Source organism: Lithobates pipiens, unplaced genomic scaffold (assembly GCF_037356315.1).
Source record: "Lithobates pipiens isolate NorthernLeopardFrog02 unplaced genomic scaffold, aLitPip1_a1.2 Scaffold_13, whole genome shotgun sequence".
Classification (NCBI taxonomy): domain Eukaryota; kingdom Metazoa; phylum Chordata; class Amphibia; order Anura; family Ranidae; genus Lithobates; species Lithobates pipiens.
In genome coordinates, this window is record NW_027507718.1 from 459174515 (window position 1) to 459198605 (window position 24091).

General features: G+C 44.4%; 1 protein-coding gene across 1 annotated transcript in view; it reads left to right on the forward strand.

Annotated features, from left to right (window-relative positions):
- Positions 1–82: 82 nt before the first annotated feature.
- Positions 83–24091, forward strand: part of EVC (EvC ciliary complex subunit 1) — a 161923-nt gene continuing 137914 nt past the window's right edge. Inside the window, exon 1 of the mRNA XM_077477800.1 lies at positions 83–951. Coding sequence (XP_077333926.1) covers positions 784–951 — 168 coding nt within the window. The 5' untranslated portion in view covers positions 83–783. The remainder of the gene's footprint in view (positions 952–24091) is intronic.

Here is a 24091-nt window from a genome sequence, read left to right on the forward strand (position 1 = left end):
GTGAGATCCCTCCTCCCCCCGGCCTGATTGGTGGCTGCCATGGTAACCCGAGTCCGCTCCGCCCGCTCTGTGCATCATGGGAGTTGTAGTCCTGAACTCCACAGGAAACTTTACTTGTTGCCGAGATCGCTAATCTATCTGTCCGCGGGATGGAGGAGAGCTGAGCGGGGTACAGAGGGCTGAAGAGGCCAGGGGAGGACTGGCAGAGCTCTGGGTGGGACTGCTAAAGGGTAGAGTAGCAGAGAACTGACAGATCTCAGGGTGGCAAAAGACTGGCAGAGCGCATGGTAGGACTGGCAGAGCCCAGGGTAGCGTAGGACTGGCAGAGCCCAGGATAGGACTGGCAGAGTCCAGGGTAGCTTAGGACAGGCAGAGCTCAGGGTAGAACTGGTAGAGCTCAGGGTAGAACTGGCAGAGCTCAGGGTAGCAGAGGACTGGCAGAAATCTGGGTAGCACTGGCAGAGCCCATGGTAGGACTGGCAAAGCTCATGGTAGCAGAGGAGTGGCAGAGCCCAGGGTAGGACTAGCAGAGCTCAGGGTAGCAGAGGACTGGCAGAGCCCATGGTAGGACTGGCAAAGCTCAGGGTAGCAGAGGACTGGCAGAGCTCAGGGTAGGACTGGCAGAGCCCATGGTAGGACTGGCAAAGCTCAGGGTAACAGAGGACTGGCAGAGCTCAGGGTAGGAAGGCAGAGCCCATGGTAGGACTGGCAAAGCTCAGGGTAGCAGAGGACTGGTAGAGCTCAGCATAGCAGTATCTGCCACCCTCTGGCTGCTTTAAAGCCATGGCAAGCAGTAGCTGCTCCTCCGATATAGTCCTGACATTCGGGGTGGACTCGGTGCAGGTAGTCCCGGGTCTGATGGCACTTGCGGTGGTCCTGGGCGCTGTGATTGGGGTCCTTGCTGCAGGACTTCTGTGCTGGTTTGTGGTTTTGCCCCTTCTCTCCAGGAAGGTGAGTGATCAGTACTGTTGTGTTGTTGATTGATAAGGTGCACAGGAGATTTCTGACCTCAGGTACAGGGGTCTCCAAACGACACCCCATGTGCCAAATGCAGCCCTCTGCAAGGTTGTATGTGGCCCTCTGATGTTAGGGCTCATTCACACCAGGGTATGTAGGACTTCAGCATGGGATGCAGGTTCTTGCTGGCTGAAGATCCGGCGTAAAATATGCAATAAAAAGTAGTCAGGTTTAGGCGTATTTAGACAAGTTAAGATGCATACAAGTCTTTCATTCCCATGATTAATTACACATATACAGTTTTATACATGTAGATTCACCGATGTGTATGGGCTCATTGATTACTATAGTGCTGCGTTTAGATGTGCATATAAAAAAGCTGAATTTTATATGTCTGTGTAAATAAGCCCTAAGAGGGACTCTGTGGAAATTCTGATGTAAAGGGGGAGGTGGGACTCTGATATAAGGGTGCACCCTAATGGAAGTAGGACTTTGATGGGTACAATTAACGCGTTCCATCCACTTTTCATATGGATTTTGTGGAAGAGAACAAAACGTTTCTGTGTTCATATGGAATCCACACCCTGGTAAAGTTCTAGGTAGATGACAAGTACCGGCATGGTCATCAGCCTTTCATGCTCAGCAGAGACAACACAGTGAGGCTACATGCAGAGAGCATGGAAACTTAAAGTGGTTCTCCAGGCCAAATGTGACTTTTAGGCTGGGTTCACACTATTGTGAATTGGATGTGTGATCTCCGCATCCAATTCGCAATAGCAGGATAATGTGATCGGCTCTCTATGAAGCCGGCTCACATATCTCCTCAGCAGCTCTGGTGCGAATCTGCACAGGAGTCCTGTGTACCTTTTGGTCCATTTCAGGTCCAAATTCAGGTCAAAATTTGGGCTGAAATCTGACCTGGATTGGTGAACCAGGACGCACCGGACCCTTTCTGTGAACTGAACCTTAACATAAAAATACCCCTACAATACTCGTGCCTTGTGCAGTACAATAAAAGTAAACTATGGCCACTTTTCTATTTGTTCAGCATCGTTTTTTACTTTGTAAAGTTCCTGCACAGCGTGGCCATCACCAGAGTGGGCATCCAAAGAAGTCGCAGCGCCTTTCTTCCTGGATTCCGTGCATGCTGGATACCCAGCATGCTTCTTCCGATCTTGCGCAGAGCGGTACGAGTACAATAACTTGTAGGTCGGGTGCTGAGCACCACCTTGCAACGTGTCATTTCCGGTTTGGAAATAACGCAATGCTACAAGCCGACGATGCCCATTGCCTCCTGGGATTGATGACACACATCTCCCAGGAACCAATGCAAAGCCAGAAATGAGGTACGGCTCCACGGCCACTGAAGGATGAAGTGCAAAAATATATATGAAGAAATACAGTAAGTGAACTGAAAAAAAACTATGTTTTAAGGGTGCATACTAGTGATGCATGGTGAGGACTGAAAAGTGGGGGTGGAAATAAACAATTGAATGTTAGATACAGGACTTTTGTGAACAGCATTGGATACATTTGTGACCCACTTGACTCAACCTTGGCAACACTGTATCAACACGACTCCAATCTGTCAGTTTGGTCTGTCTTCACTAGGGATGAGCTCAGGTGTGTTCGCATGGTCCACGTGCTGAGCCCGCCAGGAATATTGACACACCGCAACAACGGTCACCGCAATGTGCCTCCCCCCCACGGGGTGAGCAGTGACTTAATATCCTGAAGACGTTATTTACATCTGGTCAGGGTGATGAAACCAGTTTGCCGCCGTCATTTTGCTATATGGTGGGCGGCAAGTGGTTAAGACCCCTTTCACACTGAGGCAGTTTTCAGGCATTTTGGCACTAGAAATAGCGCCAGTAAAGCGCCTCTCATGCTTCCCCAGTGTGAAAGCCTGAGTGCTTTCACACCGGGGCGGTGTGCTTGCGGGACGGGAAAAATGTCCTGCAAGCAGCATCTCTGGGGTGGGGTAGGAGCGCTGTATACAGCGCTCCTACACCAGCCCTGCCCGTTGGAATGAACAGAAAGCGTTTCCAAATCGATGCAACACATGCGCTTTTAACCCCTTATTAAACAGCTAAAACTAGCAGCACTTTACTGATAATGGACCCGCCGTCCCAGTGTGAAAGCAGCCTAAATGTAACCATATTGCTATACTTAGTGGCGCCCCTCTTCTCTTTTTTTATACTCTGTAGATCCTGCTGGATTTTTCTTCTAATCCCCTTGTAGGGGCTTCCATTTGCTGATGGACATTTTATGGTTACACAACCTATCAAATTGCTATAATCTTTTTATATGGACTATAAACTGAAGGACTTATGAATAAATGCCTGTGGAACGAATCATCTGAGTTTCCATTATTTCTTATGGGGAAATTTGCTTTTATATACAAGTGCTTTGGGTTACAAGCATGTTTCTGGAACGAATTATTCTCCTAATTCAATCTTTTACTGTTAGACATGTGCACGACAATTATTTTTTTTTTGTCTTTCATTCGTTTTTTTTTGGGAGGGGGGTTCGTTTATCCGACCATTTGTTATGATCGGCATTCCTTACTTCGGATCATTTGTAACGATGCCTTTGTATTCGTTCTGTTTGTTTAGATGCGTTATTCGTTACTTGAGATAACTTATACATTTTGATGCATTCGTGTTCGTTACATTCACTAACAGGCAAATTTGAAACGAATTTCCAATACCTATAATTTAATAGTTTATAGTTTTTGTATTCATTTTTATTAATTAATAATGAAAAAATTATAATAATGGTTAGTAATTTAAATTATAATATAAAAAATGTAATTATTCGAATGTAATCGATTCTGTAAATTCGTAGGTTGAATCGTTTTTTGTTATTTAGAATTTTCAGATTTTCGGTCTTTCGGATTTTCGTTCTTTCTGAATTTTCGTATGCATTCTCCATAAACTGCTCCACCTGCGTTCCATAAACCGGAAGTGATGTGTGCGGAAAGCTCCTCCTACACGTTTCGTCAGTGTGCATCTGACGTCATAATGGATGAGACAATTAGCGACACCTCCCTAGAGTGTTATGTGCTATAAACAAACTATAAAGTTTACTAATTAGTACTCCACAGCTGCTGTACACTTCCAGTGAATTCACCTCACCATACAACATATAAAATAAAATGAAAAATATAAGTGCAGCGCTATTAATCTATCATGTGAAATATCCAGTGATATCAAATTTACATTCAAATAAGCCAGTCTATATAATAATGTGTTTAAAGTTCATATGCTGAAACTTTTCTGCGTTGAATTATTGTGACTTCTCAATTATTGTGATTTCTCAAAAGTGTCAGATCGCGAGGGCATCTCCTGTGAACAGCCCTCTTCAGATCACCCCACAGATTTTCAATCAGATTCAGATCTAGCCTCTGGCTGGGCCATTCCAAAACTTTAATCTTCTTCTGGTGAAGCCATTCCTTTGTTGATTTGGATGTATGCTTTGGGTCGTTGTCATGCTGAAAGATGAAGTTCCTCTTCATGTTCAGCTTTCTAGCAGAAGCCTGAAGGTTTTGTGCCAATATTGACTGGTATTTGGAACTGTTCATAATTCCCTCTACCTTGAATAAGGCCCCTGTTCTAGCTGAATAAATACAGCCCCAAAGCATGATGCGGCCACCACCATGCTTCACAGTGGGTATGGTGTTCTTTTAGTGATGTGCAGTGTTGCTTTTGTGCCAAACTTATCTTTTGGAATTATGGTCAAAAAGTTCAACCTTGGTTTTATCAGACCATAACACATTTTCCCACATGCTTTTGGGAGATTTCAGATGTGTTTTTGCTAAATTTAGCCGGGCTTGAATTTTTTTTTCTTTGTAAGAAAAGGCTTCCGTCTTACCACTCTACCCCATAGCTCAGACAAACAAAGAATACAGGAGATTGTTGTCATGTACCACACATCTAGTACTTGCCAGATCTTCCTGAAGCTTCTTTAATGTTGCTGTAGGCCTCTTGGCAGCCTCCCTGACCAGTTTTCTTCTCGTCTTTTCATTAATTTTGGAGGGGCGGACAGTTCTTGGTAATGTGGAAAAAAGAAAAAAAAAACGCGCTGTCTTAGCCCTTGTTCACACGGTCAGACATTCCGGCGGAAAATGTCCGATCGGACCGTGTTGTCGGATAATCCGTCCGGATGTGGGCTCCTTCGGACTGTTTCTGTTGGAATATCCGACCGACAAAGTTTTAGAGCTGGGCTATAAAATTTTCCGACAACATGATCCGATCAGACTTTGTCCGATTGTTTGTAGAGAATTCTGATCGGACAAAGTGCCACGCATGCACAGATCAAATTCCTAGACCAAAGCTATTGGCTACTAGCCTGAACGTAGTCCCGTCGTAACGAAATAACGTCATCACGTTCTGAACAATCGGATTTTCCGTCAACTTTGTCCGACCGTGTGTATGCAACACCAGTTTCGGACAAAATCCGTCAGACAAAATCCGACGGATTTGGTTGTCGGAATGTCCGACCGTGTGTACAAGGGCTTAAAGTGATAAATAGCTGCCAGCACAACAGATTTCTGTGAATATGTGAACAAATGGGAAAGTGGTAAAGTGCAGCAGTGAAAGTGAGATTCCCCTGACGGGATCCAACTAGTAACAAACCATTACTGATGTGCATACACTATGGTAAAATACATACAATATTACTCTAATATACAAATAACAATAATGATGATGTTTACATAAACCAACAGTGCAGTATGTATGTATGTGTGTATATATATATATATATATATATATATATATATATATATATATATATATATATATTATTAGTAAAAGGAAAAAAATTGGGCCACATAGTGTGATTCCATTTACATAAAAGGCATTTTATTGAAATAAGTACAATGGTCACTCACATTTTGAGAAGGCATTAAAAGGCATGTAAGTAAAATCAAATATTGCAGTGGCATCAGCAGAGCCCATCCCGACCGGTTTCGTCTCAATAAGACATCATCTGGGGTGCCTGTCTACTGCAGTCACTGTGTATTTATAGAGTAAGAGGATCACCCTTAATGAGAGCCAGCTAGCCAGGTTTTCTGGATGGGTAATTGAGCCAAATCACTGAGAATGAGGTCTTTAAAGATGCTGACCACTGGGGCAACAGGGACAGGAGGATTGAACAAGGAAGGATTGGACGATCCTGAATGTACCATGCCTTAAGTTGTGGCTCTCATGGCCCTCTCGCTGAGATTGGACAAAAGATACCTTTTGTACACTTGTTTATTTTCCTAATGAATTTCTGAACATCCTATAAAAGTATCAAACTTGTCCAATCTTTTTGGAGGGGCAAACTTGAGGCCTTTATCCAAAGTGACAAGTTCCACTTTCGATAATGCCTTAGAACTCAAGTTAAATACTCCCTGGCCCACTATGTTCTTCTCCTTTTTTCCTTTTGAACTCTCTGACCCCCTCTGTAACCTCTTTTGGGTCTGGAGCCCTTTTCAATGTGTTTTATTGTTATGTCTCCCATGGGACAAGGTGGGTAGTCGCTTCCTAACCTGATCCAACAGCATAGATATATCAAATAATTTGATTTTTGAAGCACCACAATTTTTGTATTTAAAACCTATTTATTTAATAAAGTTTATAAATATCTCACTGTATTAGAAAAGTTAAAGTTTCTTTGAAGAAACAGACCATACCACCACGATATTATAACACAATGGTTACATCATAAACACGGCTCAACGAGTTTCCAGGATGTAGTCCACTTCCTTAGGAGCCATGTTTGTGCACCTGGGATTACAGAATAATGTTTATTGATTTGGGGCTTCCAAATGCCATGCTCTATCAATCTTCTAATTATGATCTGTTTTTGGTGAAATAGTTTTTGTATGGATATACATTTTGGCTCCTGAGGAAGTGAACTACGTCCAGGAAATGCGTTGAGTCATATAATAATAGAAATTGATCTTTCAGTGTATATGTAACTATTGTGTTATAATATTGTGGCAATATGTTCTGAGTTTTGGGGAAAAAAATGTTTGTAACTTTTATAACCATGTAAGAAATTTATGACCTTTTTTTCAAATAAACAATAGGTTTTTAATACAAAAGTCATTGTTCTGCCTCAAAAATCATTTTTTTTTATATATCTATGCTGTTGGATTTGCAAGTTTCTAGGGACGTGCCACCTATAATCTCAATCTAGAGTTGCTTCCTAACACTTAACGCTTCCTAGTTCTGAGGTTGGGCTAGACGCCCCCCAACCTCCCTGTAGCCATCTGACAGCATAGCTAGGAAGGAGATGGCCACTACATAATGGCCTCTTCTCTCAGCTTCCAGCACTCCAAGTACAGGGAGGCAGAATGTAGAGAGAGAAGGGGCATGTCAGGCTCCCATCCCTCTGCATCCTTGTAGCCTCCGCTTGTCTTTAGAAAGTGTTTGAAACCAAAAAAAGGGACCATTGTGAAGTGGCTGTCTCCTTCCTAGTCATGTTGTCTACAGCCTCGAGGCATGGGTGGTGCCCAGTCCCAACTCGTAGCTAGAGTTAGGAAGCACCTAGCAACATGGGACAAGGTATTACATGTACTTTGTCCCACATAGCAAATAACCGTGAAAAAATGTTAATGATAGTTCTTCTTTAGGACCCAAGGACCATGTACGTGAGCCTTTTTAAGCTGACCATAAACACTGCAGTCTAATTTCACAATCTCTCTTAGGTCAACCAACCAATGTAGCGTGAGGTCCTTCCTGATTGTTTAACATTACATGGATTGTTCAGGTAGGCCCTCACATTACCATAGTTTTTGGTAAATGTGAAGAAGTTTGTACAATGAAATGAAACAATGAAATTGTAACGTGTACAGCTACATTCACATAGGATCTATATGAATACAATGGGAAAATTCACACCATTCACGCCTGCATGGAATCTAAGGTACCTAAAAGAATCAGACACATGAGACGGAGAACATGTGTACCGCTTGTCGCTAGAGTTGCTTGGATGAACTGAACCCAGGACCCCAACTCGCATTGCTGGCCATTGGTTGCCCATACCAACTAAACGGAGTGCATATTTCTGAATTGACAGAGGTCAGCGATTGGTTACTATCAGCAATAGTCATATTTTTATTTTTCTCCACTCTTGGTAAATCAGCCTAGTGCTATTTTATATTACATAGATCATATAAATGAGACATTGGCAGCTTCTACTGCATAATGGGCCAGCAGCATCTGGATTTACGGCACGCGGCTGTGTGATTGACGGGTGTCATGTGCTACCTGTCAAAACCACAATAATTACAGTTTCACAACTATGAAGGGCAGTTTACTGACCTCTATAACAGTTGATGGCATATTTTCAAATTTGACATAAAACTATTTTTTCAGGTAATTTAAATGGCAATTTATTTTAGTAATGAATTTGAAACCACCATGTGCAAAGTGTGCTGATGAATCTCCGGAGTGCTTCCTTCAGTGCTATGTTTAATTATACTTTTATCTATATAAATTGATCTCTTAGCCCCTCATAAATTCCATCAGTGTTGTGGGACTTAGCTGCAAGATTGAAATCATGTGAAACATTTAAACTAAATTATTGAAAGGTTCATCAAACATTAACCTCACTCTGAGAATAATCTTTTTTGAGGCTTCTTTGCAGGGAGAAGGATGATTAAATGTTTACAGGAATACATTTTACTTTTACTTAAAGGGAATTCAAGATAAAGGCTAATACCTGTGTGAGAAGCTTTACATGGACGCAGCAATTATCTGTCTTCACCGAATGTCGCTGCCCTGGAACTTTTGTGCAGCCCTGGGAAAAAAAGGTGCTTTCTGTGTTTGTTAAATACATTACAAGGATTTTAACTTTATTGCAGTGTTTTATCTGCTTATGTTCTCTTGAATTGGACACTTGAAGTCCATCAACTTCTGGAGTGCTAAGTAGAAGTCTACCAAAATCACCTATTCAGTCTTGTAACCATACCCAAGCTGGAAAAGCAGTGATCTAATATTGAACAGGCCATTTTTTTTTTTCTTTCCACAAACTAGCAAATGTGTGCCATGAAGTAGATGACCATGGATGGCTAGAAAACAGAAAACTTGATCAAGGGGGGGGGGGGGGGGGGTGAAAGAGAGGTGTAGATAGTTATAGGCTGGGGCAAAAGGGGAGGCTGTGGCAACTGGTTGTGGACCAGGGATGAAAGAAGTTTAAAGAGGAAGTAAACCCTGATGGGTTTACTTCCTCTTTCATTCCCTGCAATGGTAAAGCATAATGGACTACAATGCATCGCATAGTAGTCCATTATGTGTCACTTACCTGACACAGGAGCCAGCGAAGTCACCGCTGTCCCCTGTAGTTCCGAGCGTCCATCTTCTTGGTGGGTCTCGCTGCTGCAGACTCGGGCCCTGCTGCGGCTGGTGACCCTTGCTCTGACCTATCAGACGAGGCTGACCAGGACCATTCGGACAGTGAGGATGATTCCCTGTCCAGGTCCGGGCGCGACAAAGCTCTTGTTGGAGCATTTATCACAGCTGTATGTGATACCCTGAAGATACAGGAGCCAGCGGATCCCTCTGCTGATGTATCGGTCCCTTTTGTGTCCTGCAAGCCAGCACGTTCACCTAAGGTGTTCCCGTATTTGGCTTATTTTGGCAAGTTCATCTACAGGGAATGGGGTTGGCCACAAAGGACCTTTTTGGTCCCCAAAAACATGGCAGTGCGTTACCCCTTTGAGGAAAGCCTTCTCAAGAAATGGTTGGCTCCTCCGGGCGTGGACCCCCCAGTATCCAGGTTAAATAAAGTAACCACGTTCCCGGTAGAGGGGACTCCTGCATTCAAGGATCCCACAGACAGGAAGGCCGAGGCAGTGGCTCGTTCCTTGTTTACGATTGTGGGGTCAGCCGTGCGACCAGTACTGGCATCCACACTGGTGTCAGACACTGACTGAGTGGGCAAAACTTTTACACCACGAATTGGGAGAGCAAAACGCCTTCCCTGTCTGCGTGGAACTGGCAGACCAACTAGTGCACGGCCTTAAGTACGTTTGTGACGCGGCCCTGGATACTCTCCTTCTGTTATCCAGGGCTTCCGTGTCAGCTGTGATACTGAGGCGCCTGATTTGGCTAAAATGCTTTTCTGCTGACCAAGCATCCAAAAAAGCCCTGACGGATCTTCCCTTCCTTGGCGACCGGCTCTTTGGAGCTTCATTGGATGACATTATTAAAAATGCCACAGGTGGTAAGAGTACACTACTCCCACAGGCCAGGAAGGCTAAGGAGCCACGCCGCAGGCAAGGGCCCTCTTTTTCCACTCACAATCGGCTTTTTCGTCCGACCGGTGCTTTAACAAAACGTTACCAGCCCGACAGGACGTCTACGGACGGTCAAAAGCGTCCCTGGAACCGCAAGCTTAACAAGCTGCTAACAAAAGTTCTACTGCATGAAGGTTTGCCCCCTACCCGCGTATCGGGTGGGGGGTCGCCTTCGGTAGTTTGCAGCTGGTAGACCTCCCGGTTATCCGATCAATGGGTCTGCGACCTGATTTCCACAGGCTACAAGATAGTTTCTCTCTTGGCCGCCAAACAGATTCTTCCCCTCCAGCATACCCGCGTCCCCGGTTTGCCGGGAGGCCCTGCTAGGGGCAGTAAGGGACTTGCTGAATCAGGGGGTGATTGTACCACTTCTGGAATCGGAACGCTTCCAGGGGTTCTATTCAAATCTGTTTGTGGTTCCCAAGAAGGAAGGGGTACGTCCAATCTTGGACTTAAAAGCCCTCAATCACTTTGTAAAAGTGCAGAGGTTCAGAATGGAATCAGTTCACTCAGTAGTCGTTGCACTCCATCAAGGGGACTCCCTGGCATCTTTGGACATCCAGGATGTGTACCTGCACATACCCATATGCCTTCGGCATCAAAAATTTCTGCATTTGGCAGTCGGGGGAAGCCCATTACCAGTTTGTTGCTCTTCCCTTTGCCCTGGCATCAGCCCCCCAAGTCTTTACCAAAGTACTGGTTCCAGTATTGGCGTTGCTGCGACAACGCGGGATCACAATCGTGGGTTACCTAGATGATCTCCTTCTGAGAGCATCTTCCGCCTCAGAATTAGAGGAGGATGTGGCAAACACCATGCAGACTCTGCGAGAATTTGGGTGGCTGTTGAACCTAAAGAAGTCAGTGGTTGTGCCGACCCAGCGTCTGGAGTAACTGGGTTTATTATTGGACTCCAGGGAAGCGAGGGTCTTTCTCCCCTCGGACAAATTGCAGACTCTCAGATCTGTGGTCAAACTACTGATGAACCGCAAGTAGTCGTTGCTCTGTTTTTGCATGCGAGTACTGGTATCTCCTTCGAGGCAGTACCTTATGCCCAGTTCCACACCAGAGTCCTGCAAAAGGAGATTTTTACAAAATGGGACAATTATCCGTTGTCCCTGGATCGACAGGTCCAGGTGAGCCAGCCAGTCAGGGACTCTCTGATCTGGTGGTTCAGGTCCCCGGTGATTCAGTCCGGAAAATCGTATCTTCCTCTGAAATGGACTGTGATCACTACAGACGCCAGTCTCTCTCAGGCTGGGGTGGAGTGATGGGGAGTCACTTGGCTCAGGGCCTCTGGTCGACAGACGAATCCAGGTTGCCGATCAATCTGCTCGAATTGAGAGTGATCAGGCTGTGCCTCCACACATGGTCGACGTGTCTTCAAGGATGTCCGACCAGGATACAGTCAGACAACGCCACGGCTGTGGCGTACATAAATCACCAAGGGGGAACAAGAAGCTCAGCCGCTGCTCGGGAGGTCGCTCACATACTTTGGTGGGCAGAGCGACACGTTCCGGCTTTGTCAGCCATTTACATCTCGGGGGTGGAAAATTGGCAGGCGGACTATCTGAGTCGTCAGATTCTGGACCCTGGAGAATGGGCGTTGCATCCAGAGATATTCAGGCTGCTGTGCCTGAAATGGGGCACACCAGATGTGGATCTATTGGCCTCCCATCTCAATCGGAAGGTGCCGAGATTCGCGTCCAGGACAAGAGATCCATGGGCAGACGTGTCGGACGCGCTGGTGGGATCAGTACCAGCTGATCTACGCCTTTCCTCCACTAAAACTGTTGCCACGTCTGCTTCGCAGAGTGGAAGCCGAGGGGATTCCAGTAATCCTGGTTGCCCCAGATTGGCCTCAGCGGCCCTGGTACGCAGACCTAGTGCGTCTGGTGGCAGATGCTCCCTGGCGACTGCCACTGCGAGAGGACCTCCTATCTCAAGGTCCAATCTTTCACCCTGCTTTACCATCGCTGACTTTAACGGCATGGCTATTGAGAGCCAGGTGCTGAGGAACCGGGGTCTGTCGGAATCGGTGATTCCAACTATGCTGAGGGCGCAGAAATCTTCTTCACGGAAGATATACCATCATACCTGGAAGGCCTATATCTCCATGTGTGAGGAGAAAGGGTGGCATCCGCGCTCCTTTTCTATATCCAGGATCCTGCTGTTTCATCAGCAAGGAGAAGACCAGAAATTGGCGTTGAGCACCATTAAGGGCCAAATTTCAGCCTTGGCTGTCTTTTTTTTTTTTTTTTTTTTTTTTCAGCGACCCCTGGTGTCTCACTCATTAGTGAGTACTTTTTTGTTCAGGGGGTTCGACATGTAGTCCCTCCGGTGCATCCACCGTTACCCCCATGGGATTTGAACCTGGTGTTGTCTGCGCTTCAGAAGCCGCCATTTGAGAATATCAGGGAGATTCCCCTGTTGATCCTTTCACAGAAGGTGGTCTTTGTAGTGGCCATCACATCGGCCAGGAGGGTTTCGGAATTGGCGGCCTTGTCATGCAAGTCGCCTTATCTGGTCATCCACAGGGAAAAAGTGGTGGTACGTCCGCAACCGTCCTTTCTACCAAAGGTGGTTTCGGCTTTTCATATCAATGAGGACATTGTATTACCATCATTGTGTCCTAAGCCGAAGCACCCCAAAGAGGTGGCCCTTCACGCTCTTGGTGTGGTTAGGGCTCTGAAGGTGTACTTGTCTGCCACGGCTCCCTTTCGGAAGTCAGACTCACTGTTTGTTTCGGTGGCTGGTCCAAAGAAGGGTATGGCGGTCTTGTCGGCCACCATTTCCAGGGGTAGTCCAAGCCTACGCCTTGAAGGGGCAGGTGCCCCCCTTTCCAGTCACGGCCCACTCTACAAGAGCTATCGGAACATCTTGGGCCTTCCGACACCAAGCGTCTGTCGCTCAGGTGTGTAAGGCGGCGACCTGGTCGTCTGTCCATACGTTTACCAAGTAATACAAGGTAGATGTTGGTGCATCGGTTGATGCCTGTTTTGGCCGCAATATTTTGCAGGCGCCCGTGTAGTTGCAATTGAGATTTTTTTTATTTTTTCCTGTGTGTGTTTTTTTTTTTTTTTTTTTTTTGCTAAAAACGCAGTACTGTTTGTTAATGCATTATTTCCACAAAAAGGTTGTGGTGTTGGGGATCTCTCCTGTTGAGAATGCCCAGTTATGGTGGTGTGTTTTTCCATACACTGCTGTTGTGTGTGTGTGTTGTTTTTTTTTTTTTGTGGGTTTCGTTTTCACTAGTTCCCACTTGCCATGATGGATGAAGTTTTAATGCTGTTTTTTCCCACCCCTCGTTTGGCACTGCTTGGGGATGTCCCATTTAGTTACAGAGAGGAGCTTTGTCGGTCGGTGAATATAAGAGAAAATAGGATTTTTGTACTCACCGTAAAATCCTTTTCTCTGTAATTCACCGACCGGCACAGCACCCACCCCTCCTTTTTTCTACGTTATACTGCTTTTTGACGTACTGAGTCCTGCCTGGGAACAGAGGGGGTTGTTAGCACAGGGTCCGTCTCCCGGGGCGGGACTAAAAGTTATGTGTATTGTGTTACAATTTTTGCCTAGTTCTCCTAATGGCAGGCTAACAAACCCATTTAGTTACAGAGAGGAGCTGTGTCGGTCGGTGAATTGCAGAGAAAAGGATTTTACGGCGAGTACAAAAATTCAATTTTTGTTATATATGATGATTTCTGGTTTGCACCTCGATTCTTTTCTTATTCATTTAATTTCGCAATGGAAAGAGGGAGAGGAAAAGCATATTGATTGTTGTAGTGGGGTAAAGGGGGAGGAAGAAGTGGTGGCTGATTGTGAAACGCTGGGAGAGGATATACTGCAGAAGGGGACCTAGTCATGGACTGGAGGATGAAGAAAAGGGAAGCGGAGGCTGTATTGTGGACAGTGGGGGGAGAGCCAACAAAGAATGTAGTGTAGACAATGGGGGAAGAGTGATAGAGAATGTAGTGTGGACAGTTTCGGGAAAGCCAAATGTACTCTTGATAGTGGGGGGTTGGGGTTCTTGCCAGAGAATGTAGTGTGGACAGTCCCAGAGAATATAGTGGGGGGGGGTAGGCCAGAGAATGTAGTGTGGACAGTCCCAGAGAATATAGTGGGGGGGAGTAGGGCAGAGAATGTAGTGTGGATGGAGGGGGGACTGTTGCAGCAAACTGTAGTGTAAACAGTGGGGGAGATAGCTGCCAGAGATTGTAATGTGGACAGTGGGAGACAGTGCCACAGAATGCAGTATGGATGGTGGGGGATAAACCACTAGAGAATGTGCCAGAGAGGGTGCCAGCGAATGTAGTGTGAACAGTGCAGGAGGGGTGCCAGCGAATGTAGTGTGGAGAGTGGGGGGCGAGTGCCAGAGAATGTAGTGTGGACAGTAGGAGGCAAGTGCCAGAGAATGGAGTGTTGACAGTGGGGGGGGGGGGGGGGGCGCGCGAGTGCCAGAGAATGTAGTGGGGAGAGTGGGGGGCGAGTGCCAGAGAATGTAGTGGGGGGCGAGTGCCAGAGAATGTAGTGGGGGGCGAGTGCCAGAGAATGTAGTGGGGGGCGAGTGCCAGAGAATGTAGTGGGGGGCGAGTGCCAGAGAATGTAGTGGGGAGAGGGGGGGGGGCGAGTGCCAGAGAATGTAGTGGGGAGAGGGGGGGGGGCGAGTGCCAGAGAATGTAGTGGGGAGAGTGGGGGGCGAGTGCCAGAGAATGTAGTGGGGGGCGAGTGCCAGAGAATGTAGTGGGGGGCGAGTGCCAGAGAATGTAGTGGGGAGAGTGGGGGGCGAGTGCCAGAGAATGGAGTGGGGGGGGTGATTGGCAGAGAATGTAGTGTGGAGAGAGTGTTGGAGAATGTAGTTGGGAGAGAGTGCCAGAGAATATAGTGGGGAGAGAGTGTCAGAGAATGAGTTGGGGAGAGTGGGGGGCGAGTGCCAGAGAATGTAGTTGGGAGAGAGTGCCAGAGAATGTGGTGTGGAGAATGGGGAGAGAGTGTCGGAGAACGTATTGTGGGGAGAGAGTGTCAGAGAATGCAGTGTGGTCAGTTAGGAAAGAGCTGCCTTGGGGTAATGTTTACATTTTTGCAGTTCTCCCAGAAATTTTGCACTGAGCTTGGTTATGTTGTATACTACCCATGTGTATCTCCAACATGGTGCATGATCCCTGGTCATCCTGAAACCCTACACCAGTGGTTTCCAAACTGTGGCCAGGGGGCCAAATGCGGCCCCTTGCTTGCTTTTATCTGGCCCAGTGACACAGACAATGGAGCAAAATTCCTCCAACTGACACCAATGATGGGGCACAATTCCTCCCACTGAAACAAACAATGGCACATTATTTTTTCCCCACTGACGTCAGGACTGTTTCTACTCTCTACTCCCAATGGCCACAGTCCGGCCCCTCCTAAAGTCTGAAGGACAGTAAACCGGCCCTTTGTTTAGAAAGTTTGGAGACCCCTGCTCTACACCACTGTAACTGTAGTAATTAGCTAGCAAGAAAGTTCTGTATGGTGATTCCAGCATTGGGAGGAAACTATTCAGTCTCAGGTAGTAAAAAAAGACTCCTGGTCACACAATGAGATTGGAGGAGAAGCGGTTTAACCTTAAACTGTGTAAGTGTTTTTTCACTATCAGGGCAGTAAGAATGTGGAAATCACTTCCACAATCTGTGGCGTCAAAGGGAAGTATTGATAGTTTAAAAAAAAACTCATAGATGGGCATTTTACCGAGCTTATTATACAGGGATATGATTTTAGACATGAGCCCACACCCACACAGGTTGAACTGGATGGACTGGTGTCTTTATGCCACCTCAACATACCAATTATGTAACTATAAGGAGATTCAGGACTATTTAGTAAATACTGTATAATCCTCTAATCATTTAACATACAACCTTTTCACGATTGCCTGTATTATTATACCTTTTTCACACCAAGCTGCAGTTCTGTTTACTTTATTATCCAGTGATGGCACATAGCTGCCTATATCTGTGTTCTAGTATATAGATGGCTCAGTGTGAAGCTTGACAGATTCAGTGATGGCGATCACTCAGGATGTCAGTTTATATTGCCATGGGGACCTATGAAACCTGCAGCATCACTTAGAATATAACTGAGGTCTGCTCACAACCCACTATGAAGAGCTGCATTGGAGGAATGGCAGAAACGTGTAAAACAGCAGTGAGCTGATAGTGAAGCTCAGGGAACGGGGGAAAGGCTTCCTCAGGTGTCACCTGTCATCTTCCGGAGCCGAGGGGACAGTAAAAGGCCGGTAATCATCATTCTTTCACAAACGCCATTACCTTGGTAACAATTGTAGTCATCCCTCTTGAGCAGCGGCTGAGGACCGCAGATAGATTTTACTTATGAGCTGACCCCGTTACATTAGCCAAAGCATGTTTTTACTCTGTACGCTCTAATTCCATTATTGTCTGCTAATGACACAGCTGTCCAGATCTGGGCCGCCAGGCCATTGTCTGAATAATACGCTGTATTACTTCTTATGTAGATATAATATGTGTGAAAGAGAATTACCATAGCGGGCTAGGCTCCGTGATGTGTCCAATAAGCTGTGCTAAGGTGGGCATCTCATCCATGCGGATTTTAACCACTTCATCCCCGGAAGATTTTACCCCTTTCCTGACCAGAGCACTTTTTGCGATTCGGCACTGCGTCGCTTTAACTGACAATTGCGCGGTCGTGTGATGTTGCACCCAAACAAAATGTATGTTCTTTTTTTTCCCACAAATAGAGCTTTCTTTTGGTGGTATTTGATCACCTCTGCGGTTTTTATTTTTTGCGCCATAAACAAAAAAATGAGTGACATTTTTTATAAAAACGCAATATTTTTTACTTTTTGCTATAATAAATATTCCACAAAAATATATAAAAAAAATGTTTTTCCTCGTTTTAGGCCGATATGTGTTCTTCTACATATTTTTGGTAAAAAAAATCGCAATAAACTGATTTGTTTGTGCAAACGTTATAGCGTCTACAAAATAGGGGATATTTTTATGGCATTTTTATTATAATTTTTTTTTTTTATTAGTAATGGCAGCGATCTGCAATTTCTATCGGGACTGCGACATTATGGAGGACACATCGGACATTTATGACACTATTTTGGGACCATTGTCATTTATACAGCGATCAGTGTTATAAAAATGCATTGATTACTGTGTAAATGACACTGGCAGGAAAGGGGTTAACCACTAGGGGGCAATTAAGGGGGTGTGTCCTAGGGAGTGATTCTAACTGTGGGGGGGGTGGGCTTCAACTCACATGACAGTGATCACTGCTCACGATGACAGGAGCAGTGATCTCTGTCATGACACAAGGCAGAACGGGGAAATGCCTTGTTTCCCCATTCTGAGGCTCCGTGACACGATCGCTGGGAGACATAGAGTCCGGTGGTCCCACGGGCACGGTCACGCTGTACGCGGTGGGTGGGCGCACCTGCTAGCCCCGGCTCTTAAAGGGGACTTACAGGTACGCCCATTTGCCCACCTCTGCCATTGTGCCAATGTACATCGGCGTGTCGCGGTTGGCAAGTGGTTAAGGTACATTTTTACCTGTTCTTCTGCACAATTCTATTTAGATTGTCTTGATAATTAAAACATTACATTTCCAAAATCCATTTTATTTATTTTTTTGCCATCACAGCCTGTAACCCCTTTCCTCAGTGTTAAAGTGGTATTAAACCCGAAAACCAAAACTGTAATATATTGCAGCTTACCAATCCTTAGATGTGGTGACTGCATTCGTTTTCTTAAGCTTTTTTCCTTCTGGTTTCACCTGGTGAATATAGTCACCCACCTTTTTTAAATGTTACCTCCCCTCTGCTCTTTTATTTCCTGCATACAATTTCTAAAAAATCTAAATGGACAATTACCAGTTGGTTACATGATCTCAAAGCTCTGAGGAGTTTGTCTGTTCTGGGTTCTAAATAGTGTTACTAAACCCACAACAGTAAAATCGGTCTGTATATGTAGTATAGCATGATTGTTATGTTCACTGTGGAACCCAAGGGGTTAATCCTCTGCATTGTGTAAAAAGCCAGTTTGATGCTGTTTTCTCTCATCTTCCTCTTCTTACGCTGTCCCCAATCCATCTGCTGATAGAAAAGAGCCTAGGGGACAAGCTGCACATGCTCAGTTTGGTGTGTATTGCTAGAGAGTTTTTTTTATTTTTCTTGGAAGGGTGCATATGATCAGCAAAGCCAATCAGCACGGAAGAGACAGAGGGTCAGGGGTTCTGCAGCCTCATAGGACAACAAGGAGAATGAAAACTCCTCCTACAAGCTTTAACCAGACATGGATAGAAGTCACAAGACTGCTATATACTGCTGATAATAAAAGGTATTTATCAGTTTATATTTACTAAAATAATTGCATTTCCATGTTCTGTGTACTGTGGGAGACCAGACATAGTGAATGCAGGATCCTGGGTTTGGTAACATACATTTGTTGGCAAAAAATTTGAAAACATGCTAGCCAACATTCGACTTACCGCCAACAACCTCACATCCAACATTTCCCATGGTAAAATCCGATCGTGTGTACGTGGCATAAGGCTGTTGCCAAAACTCTTCAGTTAATTTGCCTGTCATGTAACCATCCATTAAAATCACTATATAGACTACAGAGTTGCCGGCTCAATCCTTTGACTTGTTTGTGCTGTGGTGTGTAAGGACACACACTGAGCCTGAGCACCTGAAAGAGGATCTTGATCTTGCAAATTGAACTGGGAGATCCCCGCTGTGTGTGCTGCCTCTCTTCAAAATGATCAGATAAAAGTTACAGTGACACCATCACTGTTTTAAACATAGCCTGAGCAGAGCTGTGGGAGGGACCCAGCAGGCTCCGCCCACTACAGGCTGCCTGCAGAGAACTGCAGGAGGAGGCGGAGACAAGACCATCACCCTGTGCAAGGAGAGAGAGCAGCAGTGACCGGTCTTTATTGCAGGAATCTCCATCACAGAGGTAAAGCTTTACACTGGTTTGCTGCACAGATCTGGAAGAAATAGACACAGTACATCGATATTTGAGTATTCACCTGCCTCGTGTATTTAGATATTATTTGCATATCAAAAATTGGAGCTTTAACTGCAGGAGCAGAGAATCGGGTCTCTTGCTTTGCCAGACAGGGTGGTGCTGTGTGTTAGGCCTGTGCAAATCTTAGAGCTGGATGGACAGAAATCCAAATCCTTTGGCAGGTAAAATAGCTCCCAAATCTCTATTGCATCTGTGTATTTAGCTGTTTGCCTGGAGCACAGCTAGATCCGCTGTTGTAAATATATGTTTCATTTGTGATTTTTGTTCATTAAGTTTTGTGATTTACATAATCATAGCAGACTTCATAGCCAGGAGGCTGATCACCATATGGCAGAGCCTGAATCACTCACAATAGCGCCCATTCTTCCACAGTCTTGTTTAGAGGATTACAAGAAGCTTATATAAAGACACTCTCAGGTACTTGTATCAACTGCATTTGAAAATAGATTTGATGGATTTTTTTTTTTTTCTATAAACTTTTTAAATTGTGTTTATCTGCCTGGAGTTTGGATTTAATTGAAAATCTCATCCTGTGTGCTGTAAGAGAGGTAGTACAGAGTATACTCGGGATAGACGTGATTATCTAGAGAAGCAACATGTGGGAACACAGTGACAGCGTACATCAAGAGACTGCTGTCTGGATAGAGGAGAAGATTAAAGGGGAAATAAAACGACAAGTGGAAGCATTGTACCAAAGTAAAGATAAATTAGGGCTTTTTATAAATGTCAGACGTGAGTGTCTGGTTATTTTATCCAGATATAAAAGAACACCCCCTATCCAGAAAAAAAAAATCATTATAATGAATGATAGATATATATATATATATATATATAGATATATAATATTTATTAAAACATTTTTTATTATAATATATATATATTTTTTTTAGACTATATCAAAACTTGCTGTAGTGACCATCTCCGGCAATGCCTCATTATTTTTTTTTCTTTTATTAATTGTTTGTGAATGGTGGAAAATATCACAAGAACATCAGCTATAATCATGCATAGGGCTTATTCAGAGCAATGCCGCCATGTGGAGTGCTGTAATCAATACAATTATGTTTGGATCAATTGATTATGAGTAATGGTATTTGCTCATAAACACTTGTCCTTGTTGAATATTCCAAATAAAATGGAAATGAAAGAGGAAGTAAACCCTGATTGTGTTTTTTCTTCCTTTCTACTTCCCTGCAAAGTAAAGGCATAATGTGCACATTGTGTGACACCTTCGCCCGTCTTCCTTCCGGGGCCACGGACTCAGGCTCTGTGACTGTGTGGAGGCACGTGACGTCACTCCCGTCAGACACGCGGGAGCCGCCAGTCACGGCACACTCGCCTCCTTCAGAGCGCATGCACCGATGACATCTTCAGTGCAGTAAACAGTAAATGTCTCCTGAACAGCGCACTTTTAGGAGATATTTACTATATATATACTATAGGTAAGTCTTATTCTAGGCTTACCTATAGGTACAAGTTCCCCATGGAGGTTTCCCCAAGGGGCCTTTCAGGTCCGCTTGTTGGTTTTTCAGGTGGACCTGATCAGACAGGCTATTCACCCTTATTAACTAGTAGGTGTAAGCGGACCTGTGTTTGTTTACACCCGCCTACCTCTAAACCAATCCGGTCCCCTAAAGAAAAAGACGGGGATCGGTCCATCTCTGTCTTGGCGGATCTGTTTAGAGCAGGGGTCTCAAACTGGCGGCCCTCCAGCTTTTGCAAAACTACAAATCCCATGAGCCTTTGCAAGGCTGACAGTTACAAGCATGACTCCCAAAGGCAGAGGCATGATGGGACTTGGAGTTCCGCAACAGCTGGAGGGCCACCAGTTTGAGATCCCTGGTTTAGAGGGTAGGCAAGTGTAAACGGATAGCGGAGTCCGTTTACACTGGGCTGCTCATAGAGCAGAGAGGTTTCTGCCCGTGTCCGCCCATTCTGCTCTGATCAGCAGAGGAGCAGCGGACATATCCCCTGCTGATCAAAATGGAATCTGCCCTGTGTAAAACCGATCTAAACGTTCTACAAGTCCAAACTTTTTTTTTTCTATTGCTATAAGCAGATGTGATCCAATATACTAAAATTATACAGTATACCACAAAAATTGCGTTCACATTCCAAAATTGTGTAAAATCAATCTGTAAAGTCCAATCAATAAATAGTGCGATCACCACCGTGCCACTGTTATCCAAATAAAAGTGCTCCGTATCTCCACCACCATATATGAGAACCACTCACTTTAAGGCCATGACCCCTGCTTTACCAGAAAGGTCAAAGCAAGCTGTGTTCCCCTCAAAATGGGATACACTGGTCCTCAGACATGCAGGAACACCAGATGTATATGGGCAGGAAAGGGAAGCACATGAGATCTAATGCTCTTAATTTTAAATGTTTTAATATATAAAAGCTATATATTGCACTTACAGAGTGAGTGCTAGCTTAATTGCACGCATGTCAAACACATATGCCAGCATTTTGCTGTGTAGCAAGATGGCCACGGTATGACGTCACACCCAAGGCTCCACCCCTTATACACGTTACATCCAATGCATGGACTTCTTCAGTAGTGACTCCTACTGATGAAGTCCCCACCTTGGACATAATGCGCATAGGGGGTGGAGCCTTGAGTTTGACATTATCTCGCAGCCATCTTGCTACAGAGCTGAATTCCGGCATATGTGTTTGATGAATGCATTTAAATTAGCACTGGTGGCAGAGCTTCACTCTGTACGTGTAATACTTATCTTTTATATACAGTATTAAAACTTTTAAATGAAGAGCATTAGATCTTGTGTGCTTTCCTTTCCCTCCCATATACATCTGGTGTTCCTGAGTGTCTGAGGAACTGTGTATCCCATGTTGAGGAAAAAGGAGTGAGGCTTTACCAAGCATTTGTCAGAACCATTATCCCTGAGGGGAACACGGCTTGCTTCAACCTTTTTGGTAATCCAGAGGTCATGGCCTTGAGGACCACTTATATGGTGGTGGCGAAACGGAACACTTTTATTTGGATAACCGTGGTAATCGCACTACTTATTGATTGTACTTTTAGATCAATTTTGGAATGTGAAGGTAATTTTTCTTGTAAGTTTCATAATTTGAGTATATTGGAATATTCACATTTTTGTAGTATAGTTTTTTAGTATATGGTAGATTTTGGTTGCGTTACACTGCCTTTTAATAATTTATGTAATTTTTGAGTGTCGTGAATTCACTTAATTGGTGTTAGCTGGTATATTTGGAGCACAAGTCACATATTTATTACTGTGGGGGGTGTATAATGATAAGAGGGCGCTAGTGATAAATATGTGTACTAGAGCTGCACGATTAATCGTTAAAAAAAAACGTGATCTCGATTCAACCCCACCCCACCCCCACGATCTCTCCCGCTGAGAGTAGGCGATTCTTTCATATAAACAAGTGGAGAGATTATCTGCTCACTCAGCTGTCAAAAGAAAGCATCCCGGGCAATCTGCCAAGTTTAGAACTTGAAACATTGTAACTAACGCTTACTTATTAGATCAAAGGGATAGAACTTCTTGTGTAAGGCCCCATTCACACCTGAACATAGCGTTTTCAGGCAGAAAATTGCGTGATTTTGTGGTGTTTTTGCAGCGTTTTTTTAACGCGTTTTGCCACGATTTTGTGCAGGGCAAAAGGTCACCAATTTAAAAAGAAGAAAAATGCACAAATCTGCCCGATTTGAGCGACAAAAAAGGGTCCAGAACTTGTTTGAGCTTCAGGCGTTCGGCTTCAGGCAACGTGGAGAGGTGAACCATCTCCATTGAGAATAATAAAAAAAATTTCCCCCTCCAGCGTTTTGTAGCTTCAGGCTTCAAGCAACAAAACGCTCAGGGTGTGAATGGGGCCTAAACAAATAATCTGGGCAGTCTGCCAAGCTTTCAACCACGTGTAAATGCAGGAAGTTTAACCACTTAAAGTCAAAATCTTTTTCTGACACTTCATTCTTAAGTTAAAATCAATATTTATTGCTAGAAAATTACTTGGAACCCCCAAAATATATATATTTTAGCAGAGACCCTAGGGAATTTCTGCAATATCTTATATCACACTGTATTTGCCCAGCAGTCTTTCAAATGCAATTTTTTGGGGAAAAATACACTTCAATAAAAAAAAATAAAAAAAATGAAACAGTAAAGTTAGCACTTTTTTTTTATTTTAATGTGAAAGATGATATTACGCCGCGAGAATTGTTATCTATCTTCTAAGCAAATAAAATTGTGATTCTCATTTTAGCCAGAATCGTGCAGCTCTAATGTGTACCAATAAAGTGCTAGTGCTCAATATTTCATGATCATACATAAGCAGTGTGAACAATTAATTACAAATGTACAAAATGCATAATTTCATAATCAAAAGTGAACAATGAAAACAAAAAACAAAGTGCAATGTACATCAATAAATAGCCAGCAAATATATAGAAAAAGTGCATAAAATGTGTGAAGTCTTCTGAGAGCTGCCCTAAGTATATGTGTACACCATGGAGGAAATTCAATAACGCTGCTGCGCCATTTTTCTGGTGTTAATCCCACTTGTTAATGTGTTGCTCCAAATTTATGAAACATCTGTGATACTTTTGTTTCTGAAAGAGACTTGTGTGCCAAATTCTCGCAGTTCTGAAAATGTCCCACTATGATATTGTGGTATTCATGTCAAAGCCAGGTACCTGCTCACCCCCAAAAAGGGCCAAATGTGGCAGTAGGGAGGGTCCAAACGAGTTAACCCTTTCCCTTTTCGGTGGAGCGCCACTTTAACCTCCATAAGATCTTGCCCC